Source organism: Mesocricetus auratus, unplaced genomic scaffold, assembly GCF_017639785.1.
Source record: "Mesocricetus auratus isolate SY011 unplaced genomic scaffold, BCM_Maur_2.0 Super-Scaffold_100009, whole genome shotgun sequence".
In the NCBI taxonomy this organism is placed as follows: Eukaryota; Metazoa; Chordata; class Mammalia; order Rodentia; family Cricetidae; genus Mesocricetus; species Mesocricetus auratus.
Genome location: NW_024429193.1, coordinates 52,782,469 through 52,806,623, shown reverse-complemented (window position 1 = coordinate 52,806,623; position 24,155 = coordinate 52,782,469). Strand labels below are relative to the sequence as shown.

At 39.0% G+C, this 24,155-nt stretch overlaps 1 protein-coding gene across 4 annotated transcripts in view; it reads right to left on the bottom strand.

The window, feature by feature from the left end:
* Hipk1 (homeodomain interacting protein kinase 1) overlaps positions 1–24,155 on the bottom strand; it is a 51,510-nt gene that overhangs the window by 5,783 nt on the left and 21,572 nt on the right. For 3 of the 4 annotated variants that reach the window (XM_040752126.1, XM_040752125.1, XM_040752128.1), the window contains exons 3-15: positions 23,720–23,843; positions 19,441–19,560; positions 18,683–18,769; positions 17,478–17,662; positions 17,031–17,193; positions 15,440–15,665; positions 10,987–11,108; positions 10,006–10,140; positions 7,321–7,463; positions 6,764–6,946; positions 5,893–6,096; positions 3,037–3,278; positions 366–496 (exon numbers count right to left, since the gene is read on the bottom strand). In XM_040752126.1, the coding sequence (XP_040608060.1) occupies positions 366–496; positions 3,037–3,278; positions 5,893–6,096; positions 6,764–6,946; positions 7,321–7,463; positions 10,006–10,140; positions 10,987–11,108; positions 15,440–15,665; positions 17,031–17,193; positions 17,478–17,662; positions 18,683–18,769; positions 19,441–19,560; positions 23,720–23,843 (2,065 nt within the window). The remainder of the gene's footprint in view (positions 1–365; positions 497–3,036; positions 3,279–5,892; positions 6,097–6,763; positions 6,947–7,320; positions 7,464–10,005; positions 10,141–10,986; positions 11,109–15,439; positions 15,666–17,030; positions 17,194–17,477; positions 17,663–18,682; positions 18,770–19,440; positions 19,561–23,719; positions 23,844–24,155) is intronic. The other variant, XM_040752127.1, reaches the window with a different exon arrangement.

Here is a 24,155-nt window from a genome sequence, read left to right as displayed (position 1 = left end):
CCCCTTACTACCCCATCAGAGGGTTACACAGCAGGGCAAGACACAGTCCCAACTCTAGGAAAAGGCAAGATTAGGACCAGCTGATCTAAGTGGCTCCTCCATCTTAAGTTATTTATGGCCTAGAGATAAAGGAAGAGAATCTGCTCCCAAAGCATGTATGGTAGTGCACTACATCACAAACACACTCAGAGATCAAATAAAGAGACGAAGCGCATGCAGGTATGACGCAGGCCACAGAACACCAGATATTTGACACAAAAGGAGCTTCATTTGGCTTTATTCAGCAGTCCAGCCAGAAGCAAGGTTCTCCAGAGAGTAACAACAGGGGAGAACTCAAACAGAAGGTAGCAGCCCCTAGCGCTTACCTGGCTAAGGTTGAGTGGCTGCACCGCGCTGGTCCCCCCTCGTTGAGCTCGGTACCCTGTGGGGGTGATACAGCATCCAGATGACTGCCCACTCACTGAGGCCACTGGCTTGGTCTTACTGCTAAGGAGACCTGAAAAAGGGTCAAGGGTTAGCATCATTGCCCTAGCCTTAGAGTATCACATAAGTCCACAATTGTCTGTAGTTTGCAAGAGTTAAGGTCTCAGTATTCCTTACTCCTTTAATTACATCTGTGCCAAAACAACAGAAACTGTATTATCCATCCCTTTTCTGCCTTGACACAAAAACCCTTAAATGGTTACTTAAGTAAAATTATCTAATCTTCTATTACATATAAGGAAACACTAGAAATACAGAGGACACACTCCATGTCCCCAATGAACCTATAGTTTTATATAGGAATGGGATTAAATAAGAAGTGACAATGGGGAGCTCAGAAAGATATTTGTAATTCTTAGGATATTTAAAGGTCCAAAGGGTCTACGATAAAGGCAAAAGTCTATCCTTTGGGGTATATGTTGTATGTTGTTTTATTCTTTTGGGGGGGAGAGCTGCCACCCAGCTCCCAAATGAGTCACACAAGGAGGCTTACTCTTAGTTATGAGTGTCTGGCCTTAGCTTGGCTTGTTTCTTGCCAGCTTTTCTTAAATTATCCCATCTACCTTTTGCCTCTGGGCTTTTCCTGTTCTTACTTCTGTTAATCTTATTCATACTCCGTGGACTGCTGTGTAGCTGGGTGGCTGGCCCTGATGTCCTTCTCCCTTTGTTCCCGCCTTCTCTCCCAAGTTCTCATGCTCCTTCTCACCCCGCCTATGAACCCTTCTTCACCTGGCTCCTCCCTACAACTTCCTGTCATCTGTTGCTGACCCAGCCTCCTGACCACAGGAGAATTTTCTTTAATCAAACACATCTTTGAGTCATTAAACAAATGTTCCAGCACATAAACAAAAGTAACACACCTTAAAATTAATTATTTTACAACAGGTATGTACTATGTTCACATTCTAAGAAATTAAAGGATGGTAGAATATAAAAGTTTCCTTAGGAAAACTGGAATGTGGACTATATTATTAGGGATTATTATTATTCATGCATAAGTCCTAATAATTATATTTAGAAACCTGGTATCAGTATGTTCAACCTTGTCTCCAAGACAGCTGACTATATGGAGGAGAAGCACATTGACTTAACACAAGTTCTTAAATCAGAACTCTTGTATGGCCTATAAGCAGTAAGCAGCATAACCCATAACAAAACACTGTTTATGTGGAAGACACAGATGGCTATTCTAACACTAAAAGCCATCCCTCCCCTCCTGTTGGGGGATATCAGATCCCAATGTGAACCTCGAGTTTGCATTTGTGTTGATTAAATTAAATGGGTCAGGAGGCTGAGTTAGCAATTAGCTGACAAACAGTGATGATCATAGAGCATCAGAGGGCATCCAGGAGAGATAGTGAGGCACAGGAAGTAGTAGGATGAATTTGGAGTGGCTCAGGTTTTTCTGGTTTGGTGGAGAGGACACACAGGGCTTTCAGAGATGCCAGCAAAGAGAGAAGGTTAGCTTTTTTGCTACTCAGCCTCTCTGAGCTCACAGGTTTTCACCCCAGCCTTTGAATTTCGAGTCTTATTTATAAATAGAATAATAGAGGTTTAGTTAAAGCTACCTTTACCGGCAGCAACAGAGCCAGTGCCTGTGGGAACAGAATTCCTGCCAGGCTATGGCAGCTACTAGAGAAACAGGCTGGTAACTGTGGAAATTAGGACCTAGCCACTGTGCCTAAATTAAAACAACGACCTTCCTTTGTAATAAAGTTGCCAATGGGAGGCTGCTGCCTAACCTTTGCTGGGCCTCTCTGCATCTAGAGGTTAAGAAAGGTTTCTTTCCTGTAAACTTCTGATAGCATGCTAAGAATTGCAAGCCTAGCAACCAGGGACACTTGCAAAGGGAAGTCATATGAGTAAAAGTAAGCTTCTGTTATGAAATCAGTTTGTTACTGCACAACTAACACAGCAACTAAATGAAAAACCTGAAGATCGATACCTAATAGCAAAACTGATGGGAGTTAATGGGTAAAAATGAAACTAACCAAGTATCACTGCTATGACTGACAGTCGAAAGGGTATGTTAAAGTATTTTACTTTTATGCGTATGTATGTGTGTATATCTGAGAGTGTCCAGAGTCCAGAAGGAGGTTGTTTCCCCTAGAGCTGGAGCTATGTAGTAGCTGTATGCTGCATAACATGGGTACAATGAAAGAGCAGCAAGCACTCTTAAACACTAAGCCATCTCCAGCTCAGTCATCTTTAGTATCACCACGCCCTTCCTATTCTAGATCAAATCCAACTCACCGGTAGCAAGTCAAACTGCTTACTAGATTCTCTTCCTGCTATTTCCCCACCAGAAGTGAAAATATCTACAACACTAGAGTGATGCTAAACACAACCTCATTTTCATATTAATCCAAGCAAATACATGGAAGAAGATAAATTGATGCAAACAAACTTTCCTATTACAGGGAACTGATTTCAGAATTAAGCACTCTTTAAGAATATCTATGCTTAGCCTTAACCACTGGCATAGTATAACTAAATATTAAAAATATACACACCCAAGGAAAATTCAATTCTAACTGCTAAGATTCTACTTACCTGAGGCCTGGGTTGCTACAGTGCAGTCGCCAAGCTGTGTTTTCAATGGAGGCACAATGATGGTACGGGTGCCAGTACCATCTGTGGCAGTTCTGCCAGGTCCTTCCAGAAGTGACCCACTGTTGCCCCGGAGAGCACTCAGAGTGTCTGTGGAATATGGGCTGCTCAGGGAAGAGTCAGAATCTGGAGAATCATTGACAGTAACATAACTGATGACATTAGACCTCGCCTTCAGGCCAGAGCTGAGAAGAAAAAAAAATACAGACAATTATAATTGCCCTTTTAGATCCTACGTGGCTTGTGGTTCTCTTCTAACAATGATGACAGTAACCCCAGCAGCAAATGGCCAAGAAGTATTTACTCTGCCATTAGGCACTGTTTTCACATACTATACAAGCCAGGGAGTCTTTTTTAAACCTGAACAGTAGGCACTACTACCCCTATTCTGTAAATAAGGAAATTAAAACATAGTCAAGGAATTCATACAAGGTTACACAAAGAATAAATGGTAAAGACAGCACTCAGACTCAGGACTCAGTGATTTTGAAGTCCACAACTACTCCATGTTGCTTCTTAACTGTTTTCATTCATAGTTCTTTCAATAGTATTCTTCAAGCACCACTTTTTCTCCTTATCATTCTCTTAGACTAAAATGTTCCCACCTTTAATCTAACTTCTCACTATAGGTTTTGTTTTTTGTTTTTTGTTTCTTTGAGGCAGAGTCTTGCTACGTAGCCCAGCATGGCCAGAAAGTCAGAAATTCAAAATCCTCTAGTCTCTGCTTCCCAAACACTGGAGTAACAGATGTGCACCACACTACCATGCCCAGTCTCACCAAACACTGGAGTAACAGATGTGCACCACACTACCATGCCCAGTCTCACCAAACACTGGAGTAACAGATGTGCACCACACTACCATGCCCAGTCTCACCAAACACTGGAGTAACAGATGTGCACCACACTACCATGCCCAGTCTCACCAAACACTGGAGTAACAGATGTGCACCACACTACCATGCCCAGTCTCACCAAACACTGGAGTAACAGATGTGTACCACACTACCATGCCCAGTCTCACCAAACACTGGAGTAACAGATGTGCACCACACTACCATGCCCAGTCTCACCAAACACTGGAGTAACAGATGTGCACCACACTACCATGCCCAGTTTCACCATATTTTTACAGAAGATTCCATCATGACTCTTACTTTACTATCTCCAGCTTCCTTACTTTTTTAATAGGATTGGCTTCAGTCAAAGAAATCATGCTGGCTAGACCTCATATATAATTTTTGCTATTACTCTGTCACTTTCCCTCCCCAGGTTTATTTTTTTCTCTTCCCCAAATCAGTTCAATGACCTCTTTCTCACCTGGCTTGCAAGTTTACCATTTTTCACATAGTCCTTTTGAACTAAAGGCCCAAAATGCTTTCTAACTTTGTTTTTCTAAGTTCATTCAAACGTCACTTAGCAGGCTGGAGAGGTGGTTCATTAAGAGTGCTTGTTGCTCTTCCAGGTCTAGAATTCAGTTTCAGGCACTAAAGTCAGGCAGCCCATAACCACAGGAATCCATGTCCTCCTCCAGCCTCCACTAGCACCCAAATTCATAGACACATGAGCATAAGTTTATAATAAATATTTTATTTACTTATCTGTAATTTTTTTTTTTTACTTTTTTAAGGAAGGGTGTAAAAATTGCAATGTAGATCAGGCTGGCTTTGAACTCATTATAGAGATCTGCCTGCCTCTGGCTCCTGAATGCTGGGATTAAAGACATGTGGCACCACACCTGGATATAATAACTTTAACTCTCACTTAGTTACAATTCGCTAAAGTCTCTTAATTTAATTTTATGTGTGAATTGTAGGTAAAGGTTATACCTAACACCAAAAGCTCAGTGAAGAACATAACACAGACCAATCAAGGCATAAGCCAGTCACACTAAGAGAAATGTCCCCTCTCAGTAAACTGCCTAGCTAAGGATTTGATGATGTGGCTTGAATGTAGTACCCCCACAAGCTCACCTGGTTCCCGGTTGATGGCAATGTGTGTGAAGGTTATGAACCCTTTAGGAGGCGGAGCTCTGCTAGAGAGCATTTCGCTGGAGCAGGCTCTGAGACTGTATAGCATGGCCTCACTCCCAGCTTCTCTCCGCTTCCTCTCCCTCTCCATGTGTCAAGTGTGATCAGTTTCCTACCAGTCCAGATTCATGCTCCTGCTTCCATGTCTTCCCCACCATGATAAATTGACCATATTTATCCTTTCTGAAACTCTAAGCCAAAATGTACCATTTCACCCCTCAGTTGCTTTTTGTCATGGTGTTCAACCACAGCAATACAAAAATAACTAATACATTTGCAAAAATGCTAGGATAAATGGAAAAAGCTGATACCTAAGTCCTTCAGCTTTCAGACCATATAAGGGGAAGGATCCTACCTCTCTTAAAGCCTTCCCAGATTAAGATATAAGAGTTTCAAATAATCTAACTACCTTATTTATCCCAATGAACTGTGACTAGAGCCTGTTGTGGCTCTGTTCTCAAGATAGCTCCTTGAAGGCAAGGGTCATGTCTGAGGTTTAACATGCATTTCAAGCTAGAGTAGCCATATCAAACTGCTCTCTAATGTGTCTGAAAGACTGATCTATTTGGTGAATAACATTATAGAAAACTTGACAGAGTTCAGTTTTCAAAACTTCTGAGTTTCCCTGACAAACTTATAAATTACCTTTTCTGTTTGTTCTTTTTTCAGTCAAAATTGCCCTTGAATAAAGCTATTAGTCAAAGACCAAGGGTACACTGATGTGAACAGTCAAAGACAGACAATGCTTGGCGACCCTTTGCCTAGCTTACCTATTGGGCTTATATTTGTTGTCCTCTTCTTCATCAGTGTCACTGCGGATAGTGATGACACTCACAGGAGGGCTGGGGGTATCTGGAATGATGATTGGCTGATGCTGATCTTGGACAGGGACTAGGGAATTATAAGATGTGGTACGCAGAGGACTGCTTCCAACTAGAGAATAAGCTTGGGAAGGCAGAACTTCCAGAGAGGATCTATAGGAAAAGTCCACAAGTTAGGATTATTTGGTCCTTGCCCCTACCCTCCCAATTGTATACCTTTTCTTTTGACTTCCTAATTGCTTTCTGGTTTTTTTTTTTTAATCTGATCATTAAGATAACACATTTAACTATAAAAGTTCTAATTCTGGCTAGAGTTTCCAAGGATAAGAACAGCAAAATATGAAGGAATTTACATTTTTATATACCTTTGCTCCCAGATTAAGTTTCACTTTGTAAACAGTAGGCAGAAAATGAAACATCAGTGGTCAGATGGCTCAGTGGGTAAAGGTGCTTGCCACCAAGCCTGAGTTCAATGCCAGAGAAGAGAACTGACTCCTGTACTTTGTCCTCTGACCTACATACATCTGCCAAGGCATGTGCATCACATATATGCATACTCACAAGCACACACTCACACACCCCATCACACAAATAGTAAATGTAACAAAAAATTAAAAAATTATAAAGGTGGCCCGGGTTCAAAGTGACAGCAGAGATAAAGGATGATTATATCAAGGACACGCCTGCTCAGATGAAAAGGTCAGCTCATACTCAATTTGGCAGTCACTTGTTTCATACCCAAAATACCTATACTGCATAATGCTGAATGAGAACAACATAACTCCCAAAGTCTTAACCATAAGCTCTAACACAGACTTACTTGGACGAGACTGGAGCAGATTGCTTATTCTTCTTTGAAGGGAGGGAACTAGATTGCTGTTGTCTGACAACATGGGCAACACCAACATTCAGAGGCTGAGCAGTGGCCAATGTCACATGGTTAGTCAGCAAAGATGGCTGCTGCATGATAGTGCTGTACTGGTTGCCATGAGAGTGGGCATTCCTGTTCCAACATAAAGAAGCAGAAGAGTGACTCCCAACCCACTGGAAATCCAGGACCAACCAGGCATTAGAGATTAAGACACTAGGCACTGCTGTGCTTTACTTTTACAGTCAGTCACTGGGACTGGAAGGCATGTTCTTTCTAGTCACTTAAGGCCTTGTTTAAATATGAAGTAAATGATTCCCGACTGCAGAACCTGCATTTTCCTATCTTTCAAATTTTCTTATGACTCCTTTTCTAGCCTGATAAGTCCTTTTCTCAAAGAATTCCAAGTATAAAAATCTCCTAATTTTCTTTCTAGTCTCTTCATATCAACTATTCCTACTCCACAGGATCCTACCTATACACATTTCCCAGAGAAACAGGGTACTTACCTCCAGTCTGCCAGCTGCTGACTACTCCCCATAGCCTCTGGAATCACTGCAGTAGGCTGGACAGAGTTGTGCAGAGCTACCCCAGGCAACTGCTGCCAAGTTGAAGGTAGGAGAATTTGTTGTGTTCCTCCAGGCCAGGCTTGCTGCAATGAAACATACGTAGAGAGATCCAGACTTGACTCATTCTTAGTTTTTTATTTTGTTTTTCAGATGAAAGAAAAATTTGTATCTTAAAAAAATGTAGATTGTTAACTTGCAGAGATAAAAGAAAAGACAGAGACAGTACAGAGGGCTTACTTATGGTTGCAAGAGTTGTGAAAAGAGAAGAAGCAAACTGCTCTCCTTTGGCTATCACCATAACCTGACCAGCAGGGCACTAAGAAACAAAGGTCCCTGCAGGTTATGAGTTTCTGTGCTGTTGAGAAAAGGAACCTGAAGGTTCAGGTGAACCCTGGTAAGTAAAAACCTATAAAACACAGCCCTAGAAAGAGTTAAGAGGACTCTCTTAGGATTAAAAAATAGAAATTCTAAAATTTGAAAGCCAATCAGATAGGACAACAGATCAATTCGACCCGTAAACTATAGGGCAGAATTGCTCCCTTTATTAGAAGGGTAGAAAACGCAGCAGACATGGATGGCCAAATACCAAAGCCTTTGGTAAATAAGCTGATGTCAGCAAAAGAACTAGCAACATTATTTATAGCTATATGATAGAATTAAAAATTAAGTCAATGTGCAAATATTTTTGAAAAGTACCATATTATTCTTAAAAGTTGCCAAAAATATTCATTTTTATGTATAATTTGTAAAATATATTTTAACACAAAACTAATCACTATAGGAAAATAGAGTGCTTCTAGTTTTCAAGAAACAATGATTGTACTTACGATAGACTAAGTAACAAAGTATGTTTTATGTACTTTTTACAGAAAGTGTGGCACTTTCTGAAAAAAATATGTAACAGATTTGGAAGTTTTCTTCTTAAACCTGAGTTCCGTAGTGCAATTACCTACTAGGTACATATGGTTCTATTTCATGAATTTCAAATTGCAAGGCTATCAAAACAGTTTTAAAAATATTTCTGCAAGTAACAGATCCACTTGTTACAAATACTGGTTCCAAACAAGAAGCCCTCTGAGCAGAGAAACTGCAAACACATCTGCTACCATACGCAGCATTAAAAAACGAAACAGAACAAAACAGAAAACAAGAGAAGATGTTAAGTCACACCATGCGCCTTTCCATAAGCCAACACCTGCACAAGACAAAGCATGTAGTTTAATACAAAGCAAGAAATAACATTCCAATGTGAGGCAGAAATCTGGCGTTCCAAGCGACGAACTGTTTTGACAGAGGAAGAACAAAAATATGCAAAGCTTAACAAATGGCTAGAGCAGACTTAGAAAGAGCAGCAAAGGTAAGAAAGGGGTCAACTGACATTCCCAATCTCAAAACTACAAGTGAGCAAGTTAAAACGTGGGTCAACCATGTTGGAATTATACCTGACTCCCTAGCACTTGGACTTTATGCAGATGAGAAACAATCCACAGGTGGCAAAGACTTGTAAACTGAAAACCAAGCAAGTTCCATCCAAACATGTTTCTGTCTTCATTCATAAATACTTGAGATAACAAAAGAAATTCAAATCCACCGTAAAAGACAAGAAATAACAGGGGATTCAATAGTATCATTTAGGCTGGAAGAGGCTTACCTAATTATACATTTCAAATAATGAAATGCTGGGTTTAAAATAAACAATTCTAACTCGCCCAAATAAACCAAAACAAACACATCCAAACTCACTCTGACGGTTACAAATCCTGAAATACATTTCAAAGCAAGCTGTGTTTGTTTTTCCATCTCTAAGCTGGACTCACCTACAACTACAGCTATCAGCACTAGCTTCTCCCTCAGAGCTTCTAATAACAAAGAGACTGTATTTGCAACTTTGTCAGCTATGTTTTCCATCTTTGTATTAGAATTTATTTGTAAAATAATTTCGCAAAAACATTCCTACAAGTAAGTTCACCTTTAAATTTGATCAATATGATCTCTAAATGTATTTAAAGGGAATATCTTTAAATGAAATATAAAAAGTACCACTGATCATGAATGCCAAAAGCACTCTCTTCTGTCACAGAAGGAAGTTAATGTTAATGATAAGGCAAATCATTAAGACCATTTTAAACATTTCTATATATACAAATGTTTTAGAAGATTAAAATAACAAAAGGGGGCAGCTAGCTTGATAGGGAATTCAAAGATTGGCATCTGGATACCTGTGGCAGGGCCAATGGAAGGCCATTGATGTCCTTCTATTTCAAGGGCCAAGGATAAGAGAGGGCAGAAACAGGCAAGAGGACTGAAGCTCTGCTGAGGCTACACAGAGAGCTTTAACCACTCTAGGCCGGCAAAGAACCACAATGATCCTCAGAGTCAAACACAGTGCCTCATCAAATGTTGGGGAGGAAATAATGAGACATTAAAGATGTAGCAAGAACACAGCCACAAGATGGCACATGCTTCCATGCCCCTCTGCAAAGACTAAGCTAATTTGTGTGTGTGTGTGTTTTTTTTAATGAGAAAACCAGAACAGAACAAAAACAAACAGGAAAAAAAAAAAAAGAAAGAAAGAAAGAAACCAAAGAAACTCTGTTAGTAACACAATCAAGTGAGGGGAATTACCAGTACAGCAGCAGTCTGTTCAACCAGCGCCGGCCGGCCTGCTGCGCAGCTCAGGGTAAAGGGCACCGCATACTGCGGTGTGATGGTGGCTACTTGAGGGTGGAGAGTTGCTACCATTAGTGGTGTACAGCTTCCCTGAAATGTAGATTAGGCAGGTGAGTGAAATAAACACCGAGGCAGGTTATCCGGATTCAGAAGGGTTCTCATTCCCCCCAAGTTATTACTAACAATGAACTAATTTCCTATCACCTAAAATGTACATGCCAAACACAGCTTTTCCCTTTCAGCTGTGCATGGCTTTGGCCCACTAAGCCAAAAGTCAATGGTATCAGACCAAAAGTATAGGAATCTTTCTTGGACCAGATTCAGAGTATCTCTTCTATAAAACATAGGCATTTGGTTTATGAAGAAATCTTCCTACTCACACTGTAAGACTTGGATTCAAGAATTTCTTGTAAGTCATGGGCCACACACATTAATACAGAATTCAAAGTATAATGGTGTATAACATAAAATCCTTCATGATTTTGTCTCTGACCTTAGTTTCTCAATCATCTGGCAAATGTAACATTTGAAAGTTTTTCTACTAAACAATGAGTGAAGGATTATATTTGAGGAGGTAGCCTGATATGATCTAGCCTTAAACTGTTATAAAATTCTAAAACTAAACAAAAAAAAAAAAAAAGACACCAGAAGGGCAAGAATGAAACCCTAATTTTACACCAAAAAAAAAAAAAAAACTTATGCTTGTGTACCATTTCTCAAGGTCTAAAATACTTCTTCAAGTCTAAGGAGGTAATGGAAGTGTTACAAAAGACAGACAGGAATGAGTATTCTGTTCTGTTATAGATGTTTCAGTTAAGACCTCTGAATCATGAGTGAGAAAGATCTTATAGTCAAGGCAAATATTTTTTTTCAGGATCAAATATCTGATTCTCAATAGTGCTTCAGCAATGTTGAGCATGCTGTTTTGGCTTTTACCTGAGTAAGTACTCCTGACTGTATCTGTAGTGGCTGAGCAGCAGGCGCCTGGGGTACAATTGGCACAGCATTATCCATCCTCACAGGGAATCCAGAATGTTTTGTTGTTGCTTGTAGCCCAGCTGATGGAAAAAACATCATAGTTAAGTTGCTTTGCTGGATCTCAGAATACTGTGACTGGGTTTGTTGTTGTTGCTAGGGGGGGCATATTTTAACTTTTTCCAGGTTTTCATTCTAAACACTTAAGACAAAGCCCTTTCACTCACAGAAGTCATTGGAGTTAAGAAAAGGAGGCCCTGTTCCCTTCAGGTTAAATTAGTGCAAAGGCATTTATATAGGGAAGGCTGGCTTAAGGGAATGTACACACTCTTAATGTTACAATACTATCACATTCCCATTATTCATATAGGCAAAAGCCTCTCTAAGTCATATTTATCTCTCCGTCACTAAGGGAGTGGGTAAGGAAGAAAGTGCTTTTAAGACTGTGATCTATCAAAAACAGAATTAAACACAACTATAACTCAATCATTTATAACTTGTTACCCTCTTATGTAGAATACCTTAAAGAATATTTTCCTCCTCAAAAAAAATAATGTAGTTAAAAAATTAATCACATATTGTATCTAAAGATAAAAGTAAACAGAAAATGAAGAAATTATGCCTAGAAATAACAGGCATATAGAAACCTATATGACGCTGGGAGTTGGTGGCTCCAACCTTTAATCCCAGCACTTGGAAGGCAGAGGCAGGTGGATCTCTGTGAGTTCGAGACCAGACTGGTCTACAAGAGCTAGTTCCAGGACAGCCTCCAAAGCCTCAGAGAAACCCTGTCTCAAAAAAAAAAAAAAAAAAAAAAAGAAAGAAAGAAAGAAAAGAAAAGAAACCTATATGACTTTACAGAAATCTCTTCCTATCCTAGAAACCTGTTCTTGTTGGTAGCATCCTCATTTGACTCTCCTAGGTAAGCGGCAGCTGGGAAAATGAACTGCTGCTGGGAAACAGTGCCTGTGTCTAACTTATCTCAATACACATTATGCTTTTGGTATAAACAACAAATAAATGTTTTCTGTAAATGGCATTGTCTTGTGCTGGAGCAAAGGGGCCCAACACAGTTCTTTTTGTTAAGACTAAAGAGCCCTGGAAGATTTATGACTTACCCTCCTATCAGCACTTTCACTATAGAGTTTAAATTTCTGTCATGCCTCCTGTCTACTAATGCCTGCAATTCTGCTAAGTGAAGACACAAGCATTTCGATTAGAAGATGCTAAAACTAATACCAGTCTTAAGCTCTCTCTGCCTCTTTGCCCACTCCCACTCAGCAATGTCTTCTTATGTAGCCCTGACTGGCTACAAAGCTGTCATCTTACTGTTTCAATCTTTCAAATGCTGGGATTACAATTGTGTGCCACTATTCCCGGCCTTATTGTTGCCTTAACATTATTATAGAAGTGTCAATAAGTGAGCAGAATTTATAGAGCATAATACTGCTATTTTCAGTCATTCTTCCAATTTTCTATGTTAGTAATTTGTGAGGAATTTAGTAACAATTAGTGATTAAGAAAAAAACATTCTAGGAATGTTCAAAGAGGGATTAGTAAAATCAGATTTAAAGCTGCTTAAAAATTTTTTTTAAGTTTTACTTATTTAAAATAGAAAGTAATAAGAATATTAAAATTTAAAAGTTGTCAGCCAAGGTGCCTTAGGAAATATTCTCCAATCGGAAAGCTAAGCCGTGCAAAACTCTTGTCTATAGTCTCTGGTGCATGACTAACTCCAGTGTTGTGTAAGAGCTTCCCAAAACCTGTAGAGACTGAGGAATCAAACTTTGGGAGGAAATGTATCACTACAGTAGCTCATCTATGGCTCCCAAAGTGATAAAATAAAAGGGGGAAAAAGTTATAGACTAGTTACCACTTCACCAAATGTGTACACTAGTCAACTGGAAGAGTATGGGAATTACTTTATAGTACTGAACTAGAAATGTATGGTTGCTGCACTTACTTACACTGAGGCCATTTTGTAAAAAACAGAAATGTGAGCAACCTGAAATAGAGGACTGCTGGATAGAAATCAGAACATGGCCGAGGTTGGTTAAGTTAACCAACAACTTTATACAACTACTGGGGTTTAAATGCCCAAAAGGCAGGATGGGATATTTCAATGCTTATGTGATGAACCACACTGCCTATGTTTCAATTGGTCTACCATAAATGACTAGAATACTTTGGTCATTTTCAGGTATCATCATTTATAGGTCAGGGTGATATTAACCACCTCCTAGAGCCATACATACATAAGCATAAACTGATAACTGTAGAAGGACTGTCTAGTATATATAATAATGTATTCAAGGTACCACCATTACCTCCTTCTTCCCAAACTCCCTCTGGTTCTAAACATTTTAAAATGTGCTCTATTAGCTCCTTATCTAGATTTCTTGGATAAAAAAAATTTCCCCCCAAGCTTATATTTATCAAATTAATACCAAAAGGAGTTCTCCCACACTCCCTGCTCTATTGCCTCAGTTTACATTTTGTTCTATTAAAAAACTCAAAAGTTAGCTTGGCATTGGTGATGCATGCCTTTAATCCCAGCACTAATGAGGCAGAGGCAGGCAGATCTCTGTGAGTTCCAGGACAGCCTGGTCTACAGAGCGAGTTCCAGGACAGCCTCCAAAACAATACAAAGAAACCCTGTCTCGAGGGAAAAAAAAAAACCCAAAACTCAAAAGTTCTTACTTTATCTAAGTATCATCTAAGAGGTAGCAGAGGACCTCAGAATCTCACATCTAAAAACTGTTCCTGCAGAATTTACTTTGGAAAGGGTAAGAGGAGGGGTAGCTAATTTGCAAAGTTCTATAGAAGCATCAGTTTGTGACAACCCAAAGACAGAATTACTCCTATGAGATACATATAGAAAAAAATTTGGTAAGTTAGGCTAAATTTGCATTTACGGATTGTGAATCTGCTCCTCCGCTCTCCCTGTGGCCTCTCCCTGGTTTACATCGCTATCGCTCTCCTGGCCTCCCGGTAAGCTCTCAGTCTCCCCCAGCCCCTCATTTCCTTCCGCTTGCTCCGACTCTGTCAGAAACCAAACAAACAAAAGTCATAATCAATATTTAACTGAGATAAAAAGATAAAAATGCTACCTGCTTCTATATAAAAAGCTAAGAGAAGCCTGGATCTTAGTTTATTCCTACAGGATACCAAGTTTTTCTTTCTCTTTCCAAAATCAGTGTTTTAGGTTTGCATACAAAGTGGGTTTTATCATAGCATCCTCATACACATGTCAAGACACTTTCTTCTCATTCTTCCTCTTTTTGTCCTATTCCTCCCCACTCCCCGGCAGGTGGTTCTTTCTTCTCCCAGCTAGTCCCCATTCTGCTTTCCAGTTACATGTACTCCATTTCCCCTCTCTATTTCCCTCCTCCTGTGAGGTCTCTTCTCCCCACCACCAACCCCTTTCTAATTTCAAGACCCTCAAACACACATATAAATACACACTCACAAGGACAGGAAGTTGAAAATGGAGGGTTTAAGTCTAGGGTCCACATATAAGAGAAAATATGGTATTTGTTTTCTGAGTCTGGCTTACTTACTGTTTTTACTTTTGCTTTTTTTTTTAGAGGAGACCATCTTACTATATTGCCTGACTGGCTCCATAGTCTTCCTGTTGGGATTACAGGTGTGAGCCACTATACTGGCCTGACACTGACATTCTAAGGAAAAGCTAAGTGTATTGTCAGAAAAGACTTAAAATAATTTAACCTTCCAAATAGCTTCCCAAAACATTCAACACATGTTTCCAATATTTTCTGGGGGAGGGGGCAGAATTGAACAGACTGGATTATAAAATAATAATGAAAACATAAGGAAGCATGTAAATGTAAAAATTAATATTATTGGGATAGATATGGAGTTTGAAGAATATGAGTCATAGGCTGAAGCAGATGTCTTAATGTCTTCCCCACAAGTACTTCAGCTTGCTTGCATAATTTTTCAGTTCAAAAATAATGATCTGTATTACTGAATGAAATTTTTTAGTTTCTATATTAACTGTTTATATCCTATAATAAAGTAACATTTTATTTTAGTTTAAAATGGAATAAGATTAGATTCAATTCTGATTATAGCAATTTAAAGATTCATATACTCTACATACTAAGACATATATGCCTATACAAGATAAATGATATTTTGCTTCAATGGGCACAAACACGTTATGAGGCAATTTAGTTATTGAAAACACACACTGAGCTCCTCTAATCTATCAGGCAGTATCATAATTAGAGAAAAATCAATGTAAAGAGAAATCTACTTTGTGACAGCTCCAAATTCCAGTTTTCTTCATCATCAGCTTAAACTTGTCAAAGATCAAAACTAAACAACTAGACCTGCCTAGAATGGGGCAAGTCCAGTCCAATAGTAAGGAGAGAGGAGTTTGCATACTTACTCTGAAAAGCAGGTGGACATACTATAAACGTTTGTTGGAACGGATCTGTCTGAGTACAGATCTGGGTGGTGCCAGGCTGTAAAGAAACACCTTGCTGGGCAACTCCAGGAACTGGTGCAGCAGATGATGGGTACAAAGCCGATTGGTAATTTAGCAGTGAGACATCTGAATTAGCCAGAGAAAGAGTAGCAGCTGCTGCAGTAGAACTGGATGCTAGAACACTGGCCTAAACCAAAGGATTATAAACGTACATTAGTATGAGATGGAGATAAACAATATGAATATATCCTTAAAATTTTTTTTAGAGAAAAAACTTTTGAGGCTGGGTGTCAGGTAACCCAGGCTGGCACAAAACTCCTTATGCATCCAAGAGTAGCACATGAACTCCTGATCCTTCTGTCTCCACCTCATAAGTATGGGACATATAGGCATGTATCCCATCCTTGCTCTGGCAATACTGGGGACATAAAGTATGGACTTTACACATGCTAGCAAGCACTGTGCCAACTGAGCCCCAGCGTCAAAAAAGAAACTTAGAACAAAGGATTTGTTCTTTTTTCTTTTCTTTTTTTTTTCAAAACAGGATTTCTCTGCATAGCTTTGTAGACCAGGCTGGCCTCGACTCACAGAGATCTGCCTGCCTCTGCCTGTGCTGGGATTAAAAGCACGTGCCGCCGCCACCCAGCTTTTTTTGTTTGTTTTTTTTTTTTTTAAGACAAGGTCTTCCTCCTCTGTAGTCTTAGATGGTCTGGAATTCACTGAGTAAATCAGGCTGGCCTGAAACTCACAGAGATCTGTCTACCTCTCCCTAGGCAAACAAATACAATACCACCCTTTTTTAAGATCATTAATCAAAGAACCCTTGAGTAAAGTAAAATCCTATTGGAAAAGTGGGTTATTTGACCAAACTTGGTAAACTAGCAACAGAAAGTAATTCAATATTCGGAGAGCATGTACATGAAGACTTTTAAGATATAGAATAGGTCCTGTGGTTAAATGCTGTGAGCATATGACTGACAAGTATGTCAGTCTAGCTGATCTTTCATTACATTTGCCAAGTAGAAAATTCTTTTTTTTTAATAGGGGAGATTGAATCTCGGAATTGACCTTTATTATTATTATTGAACGTGTGTGTTTTTAATAATAATTTTGAGTGTGGGCATGTGTGTTCCACAGTTCGAGGACAACTTTTGGGAACCAGATTTTTCCTTCAACTGTGAATTCTCATGATGAAACAGATCATCAGGCTTGCATGGCAAGTATTTTTACCTGTTGAGGCATTTTGCCCAAGCCCTCAAACAGAAAATGCTTTAAGAAGCAACAAAAAAACCAACACAAGGCCAGGCGTTGGTGGCGCACGCCTTTAATCCCAGCACTCGGGAGGCAGAGGCAGGCGGATCTCTGTGAGTTCGAGGCCAGCCTGGTCTACAGAGCGAGTGCCAGGACAGCCTCCAAAACTACACAGAGAAACCCTGTCTCGAAAAACCAAAAAAAAAAAAAAAAAAAAAAAAAAAACCCAAGGACTGGTTTCTTTGTCTTACTGCCTTCTGTACCACTTAGGCTTGAGTTTCCACAATCATTCACTGAGTACCTGATTGTGCACTGTGTTGAGCTGGTTGCTGAAGCTCATGGTTAGATTTGTGCTTGTATTTGGAGCAACATGTGTAGTGAAGGGACTCTTGATCTGACTCACTGTGTCATACATGTGAACCCTCCGCTTGCAGATCTCCATGTTCTGGAAACAAGACTTAACACTGAAAAAGAGTAAAAATTTATTGAATGAATGCTAAAATTTAAACAATAAAAAACTCAAGATAAACATGGAACAAAGTATGTCTTCTAGATATTTTCAGAAAAAAAAGAATCAAGGGTTTTTATGGTAACAAGAAGAAAAATAAAGACCTCTCTTTAAGACGCATCAGTGAATCAAATACACAGGCACCAAAGTTACAGCTAACTTGATAGTTCCCTGTATAGAATAGCAACTAAACCAAGAGCCACATCATGGCAAAAAGCCCCCAAATTGTACAATACTCACTGGTTACTGTGTGGAAAATCCAGAAGGTGAGCCATTGTCACAAACTGATGGTTAAGAGTTTTCAGAGGAGTGATTCTCTTATCTGCATCAATCGTCAGCATTTTCTTTAAGAGATCAATGTATTCTCTCCGGTCTGCCTTCTCTGCCAACATGTCTGTTCCCTCTAAGTCTGTAGACATATTTACCTTCCAAAGAAAATTAGAAATATTATATTTCCCCATTTAAATTAAATAGATTAAGGATTTACTGTGTTTGCTTTTCTCTCCAAAAGAGAGAAAGCAGATATTTAATACTAGTAGTTCAGAAAAGAGAAACTCTTCTGCTTACACAGAGCCAAATTGATTCTTGGCATTAAAATTTTGAAACAAGTTAAACTAGATGTTTATTATTGAAATATACAAGCTTCTACTGTTGGAAAGATTAAATGACATTGTACAACACATTTAAATTTGGAACACAGTAAATGTGAGCTCTTATGCAATTTTCATTTAGTAGAGAAGATGAGACAAGAAAGAAACCTTTATAAACATTATTCTAAAATAATAAAACAAGACCCAGTTAGCAAAACTAAGGAAGAAACAGAAACAGGTTGACACTTATTAAAATGCCTGGGGTCAAAAGTATTTCAGATTACAGAGACTTAACATTTTGGAATTTATAGTGGGGCAGTGGTGGTGCACATCTTTAGTCCCAGCACTTGGAAGACAGAGGCAGATGGATCTCTATGAGTTTGAGGCCAGCCTGATCTACAGAGTGAGTTCTAGGATAGTCAGGGCTGTTACACAGAGAAATCCTGTCTTAAAAACCAAAAAGAGCCGGGCATTGATGGTGCATGCCTTTAATTCCAGCACTCGGCTATTACACAGAGAAACCATGTCTCAAAAAACCAAAAAAAAAAAAAAAAAAAAAAAAAAAGATTGGAATATTTGCACAGAGTTCACCAGTTGAACAGTCCTGACCCCAAAACCCCAACTCTGAACAATCTCCAAAATCAGAAAGTTCTTTAGTTCCACTTGGTGCTCAAAGAGCTTCAGAATTGAGAATATTAGTTTGGTGTGTTTGGGTTAGAGAAGCTCAATCAAGCATCTTTAAAGAATCCACTGCTAGGATTAAATGTTCTTTAAACACATGGGAAAATATTAGCATGTGTGTCTCTGCTTGAAGTCCCACATAAACTCCCACCTCTCTAAGCTTGTTACACTCACCTGAGCCATGTCATCTAAACAGTTAAAAATGTACTTCCGGGCTTCTTTTGACTTTATTCCAGTCTCCAATTCATGTTCTTCGGGTGTCTATAAAACAATGATTTTTTTTTAAAACCTCTACATTATTTTCACATTATTTTTATTTTAATCTGAAGCCAGAATACAAAGAGATTTTACTGTCATCTTGTAACCTGAAAATCTTACAGTGGAGAGGCGTGACCTTACTACCAGGCATCGTTCCAATGATGCTAAACAGGCATGGCGGCAGTGAAGCCACACAGTGCGGAAGAAGGTCAGGTGACTGGGATGTCACCATTTCTCTTACAGCTTCTTGGACATGGACACCAGACCCCAACACTGTTTAACAGGCAGAGTAATAGGGGTTTACTGATTTCTCACACTGAAGGAGTAAGCTCAAAATTAAAAACAGACTCTTTTGTTTCAGGAAAATCTGTAAGACCTGAACACAGAACAGTTAAAAAATTAGGTTGTCTTAGAGCGTTGGTGAGATGCCTGTGTAACAGTCATTTCGCTTCTCTCGCTCCCCACACTACTTACTGAGCATGATTCTCCATAGTCCCCTCAACTGCTTATCCTAAATACTCAGCCCAACCCCAGCCAGCTGAGCTGCCTTCCACTGTCTACCTTTTACCCATCCATAGGCCTAATGGGTATAATACAATCATTTTTCCTCCAACAAACACATGTCAGGAAATTATTAACTAAAATCTAAACTCAAAGTTGTAAGGAAGACATACCTTAAGCCTCCACAGTGGGTATCCCAGATTAGGATCTCTGTTGAAGAACCTGGTTGTTTTTGTTCCGGCACTGAGAAGATACTCAGCTGGCAGGCCTTGTGTTTGTGAAATATAACGAATCTAAAAAATTAAAACCAAACATCAATTTTAAGTAGAAAAAAATATCAAAAGCTTTTACACTGAAATGTTAACTCTAGTCAGAAAAGAAATGTATTATGAGGAAATTAACTCTCTGATCAACACAACTGTGAGCTATCTCTCCAGGCCCAGACTTTGATATCTGAATACCAATGTTCAAAGAAGCATTATTCATGATAGACAAAAAAAAAAACTATGTTTATTCCTACTAACATATAGATTAAATATATGTGTGTGTATATATATGTATGTGTGTATATACATATTATACACACACAAAATGGAACATTATTCAGTCATAAAAATTATGTTCTATGTGATGAATATTTATGATATGCCAGAGTAGGCAAATTTACATAAAGGAAAAAATACCTTGGTATTTGTGTAGAGGTAAGAAAACTGAGGAGTTTGGAGGGAAAACGGCATTAACTACTAATGAACAGGTGTCATTAAAGAATGACATAATGTTCTAAAACTGATAAAGAGTGTACATTCCTGTAAACATACTAAAAGTCCATTAATCTGTATACTTCAAATGGTTGGTATGTACAGTATGTCAATTCTAACCCTATAAAGTTATTTTTATAAAAACAACAAAAAACCTTAGCTGGACCCTGCTATATGAATCCTTTTTTATTACCCAGATGCACCAAAATAAACTATCCCCAATCCTGCTCCCAAGCAGCATCCTACTTATTCAGCACAGCAAGCTACTTCTTCCTATCTCCCATCAATATATTACACAGAAATTTTCACAAAGACCATATCCTTTTTCTTTACAAGGAAAGCTCTGATTGCTATCTCAGCTTCTAAATCAAGTTGTACTTGTTTCTACTTCCTAGGAAATTTACACCAATCAGTTGCTAAGCTTGAACCGGTGCCACTGAATAGTTGGACTAAGAACTGCATTCCTAGAGGCTGTAATTGCTTGGAGCAGGATCCATGAATCCCCCTCAAGTTGCACAAAAACAATGTGTGTATATTTTCAGGGGTGGGGGGGTCTACAGCTTCATTAGATTGTCAAAAGGGTTTAGAAAGGACTAAGAATCAATGTCTGATTCAATTCCAATTAATTATGGATTTGCATCATTTCCTATCCTTCATATTCTTTTCTTTAAAAAAAAAAAGCCATGTTTTTTTTCGGGGTTTTGTTTTGCCCTTACAACAAGGTAGAAAAGATTAAAAACTTACTGCCTACTTATAACATCAGCAACCTATTTTATAATTTACTCCAAGTCAGTTTAAAATTGTGACAGAATTCTAAGCTAAGAGAAAACAATGTTTTGCTCTTTCTTTTACCTTCTAATTGCAAATAACTATTTCTCAAAAACAAAACAAAGCAGAACTTATATATTTGGTGTGTGTGTCCAGGGTGGCATCAGCTGACGACAGAACTTATATATTTGGTGTGTGTGTCCAGGGTGGCGTCAGCTGATGACAGACTGGCGATATGCAAGTCTCTACTCGTAAAGAGCTGCCAATATTATGTGGAGTCTTTTTTTTTTAGAGCAATAAACGAGAATTCAAATTATTTACACAGCAAAACTTTCTTCAACAGACCAATTTCTTATGAAACGGTAGCCTGTCTTTTAAAACTTGTAGTTTTAACACAGTAGCAGTATTTCACAGTTTATGAGTCAGTCAAGTGGCACACACCTGGAATCCCAGTACTTGGGAGAGATGCCAGAGGACTGGGAGTTCAAGGCCAGTCTCCACAACAGAAGTTCAAAGAAATGTTTTATAACTCAGATGAGGGCTCTCTCAAAACCTATTTCAGAAGAGACCTAATTTGTAGCACAGCTTCTGAAAACCTAATGTGTTCAGTTACTTCGTTCTGAGCTACTTTATAAAACAGTGACAGTTCTGAGTGAGCCAAAGTTTACTCCCAGAACTCCAGTTACAGCCTTACTTACTTTCATCTCTTAACTCTGATACAGTTGACTACAGTTAATCAGTACAGAGTTAGAAAGATGCCAATCATATATAATATAAACAAAATCCTTTTTTATCACACAGATGAAAACGTAACTTTAGACCAAATAGACAGAAGAGGGAATTGTTTTTGTTTGTTTTTCCTTTTCAAAACAGAGTTTCTTTCTCTGTGTAGCCTTAGCTGTCCTGGAACTCACACTGTAGACCAGGCTGGCCTCAAACTCACAGAGGCCCCCCCCTGCCCCTGCCTCTCGAGCGCTGGGATTAAAGGCGTGCGCACCACCACCGCCTGACAGAAAAAAATGTTTTTACTCTTCAGTAGCAATTAGACTCTTTTTTCTCTAAGTACTTCACTAGCACATTTATTTCTCTAGAATCTATTGCACTAGTAATAACAGTTGACCAACATTTAAAGTCAAAAATTTGAAATACACCTTCTCCACACCAATGCTGGGTATCAAATTTAGCCCTCTCACATGTTAAACAAGTGCTCTATCACTGAGCTGTATCTTCACCCTATTTTAGATCCCCCAAAACTTAATTACTAATAGCCTAGCATTGACCAGAAACCTTACCAAAGCCATAAACATGTGATTGACATCTATTTATTTGTAAAAAATGCGCAAAAAGCAGTGTGCAGCATTTTAAATGGATGTTCACCACCCTTGAGTTCAGTGTATCAACATCAAGAGGTGACTGTAAAATGACTACAATATCACGGTATACACTAAATTATGAGTTAGCACTATATTGTAAAGCTTGAGTTCCTGTTAAGAATGGCATCAAGGCTGGGCTTGGTTGCACATGCCTTTAATTCTATCACTCAGAAGGCCAGAGCCAGCCCTGTCTACTTAGTGAGTTCCAGGACAGCCAGGGCTCTATGCAAAGAGACCCTGTCTCCAAAAAAAAGAATGGCATTAAGTTTTTAGAAAGCTTTAACTTTATAAGAATAAATTTGGCCGGGTGCTGGTGGTGCACATCTTTAATCCCAGCACTCGGGAGGCAGAGGCAGGAGGATCTCTGTGAGTTCGAGACCAGCCTGGTCTACAAGAGCTAGTTTCAAGTCAGCCTCCAAAGCCGCAGAGAAACCGTCTTGAAAAAAAAAAAAAAGAATAAATTTGTAGCTGAGCGGTGGTGGCACACCATTGCAGAATATCAGTTAAAGATGTATTACATTCATTTATGCTGTGGAATATTTATTTAATGATGCAAAGATTTGTTTAACTCTGTGAAGCTGTGTTGTTACTTTGCCTGCCTAAAACAATTGGTCTGTATAAAGAGCTAAATGGCCAATAGCTAGGCAGGAGAGGGATAGGTGGGGCTGCCAGGCAGAAAGAATAAATTGGAGAAAAAGAAAAGGAGGAGGAGCAAGAAAAGGAGGAGAGAGAACGCCAGTGGCCAGCCACCCAGCTACACAACCAGCCACAGAGGAAGAAGGGAAGAATGAGATATAGAATAAGGAAAGGTAAAAGGCAGATGGAATAATTTAAGTTAGCAAAGCTGGCTAGAAACAAGCCAAGATAAAGTCAGAAAAACAAAACAAAATCACTACAGCGCATACCATTAATCCCAGCACTCCAGAGGCAGAGGCAGATGGATCTCTCTGACTTGGAGGCCAGCCTGGTCTATGAAATGAGTTCCAGGACAGTCAGGGATGTTACACAGAGAAACCCTGTCTCAAAAACAAAAAACAAAAAACAAAAACAAAAACAGAGGGGGGGGAGAGGGAGAGAGAGAGAGAATAGACTTTTAAGGGGGATTTAATTATAATCTCAAAAATAAAAGAGAATGGGGCTGGAGAGATGGCTCAGAGGTTAAGAGCACAGCATGTTCTTAAAGAGGTCCTCAGTTCAATTCCCAGCAACCACATGGTGGCTCACAACCATCTATAATGAGGTCTGATGCCTTCTCCTGGGGTACAAGCATGTACACAGATAAAAAACTGTATGCATAATAAATAAATAATTTAAAAAGATAAAAGAAAAGAAAATTTAAAAAAAGATTTGTACATATTTTTGGTAGGTATCAATATAGTAGAGTATTTATCCACATCTATATTATGCACTTAGGACACCCTTAATTCCAATATTCCTATGGTGTGTGATCTATTTTTTCAAATTGTTATAAAAGCACTCTTTGTATGTGTGGACAGACCTATGCAGTCTGAGTGTGTGCTGCTTCCCATACCCATTCCAATCAGCACTCTTACCTGATCATACTCTGAAGCACCAGGATAAAGAGGCCATCCCAGGAACAGCTCAGCTATTACACAGCCCAGTGACCACATGTCAATAGCTTCACAGAATGGTAATCCAAGAATAATTTCAGGGGCTCTAGCAAAATACAAAGATATAAGATAAAACAGCAAGCATTACTTGGGGAAATTAACTATGGATAGTTACTGAATAAGCTGCAGTATCAGCAACAGGCACATTTGTTTAATGAAACTGAAAAGCATCAGTACACAACTCAGTCAGAACTCTGGGGAAGCTTTAGCAGACAGTGGTGGCACATGCCTTTAATCCCAGCACTCTGTAATCTACAGAGCCAGGACAGCCAGAACTTCAGAGAAACCCTGTCTTGAGGAAAAAAAAATTCAGAAGTTTTGAACTGCAGAAAAGTAATATAGAACATAATCTATGTAT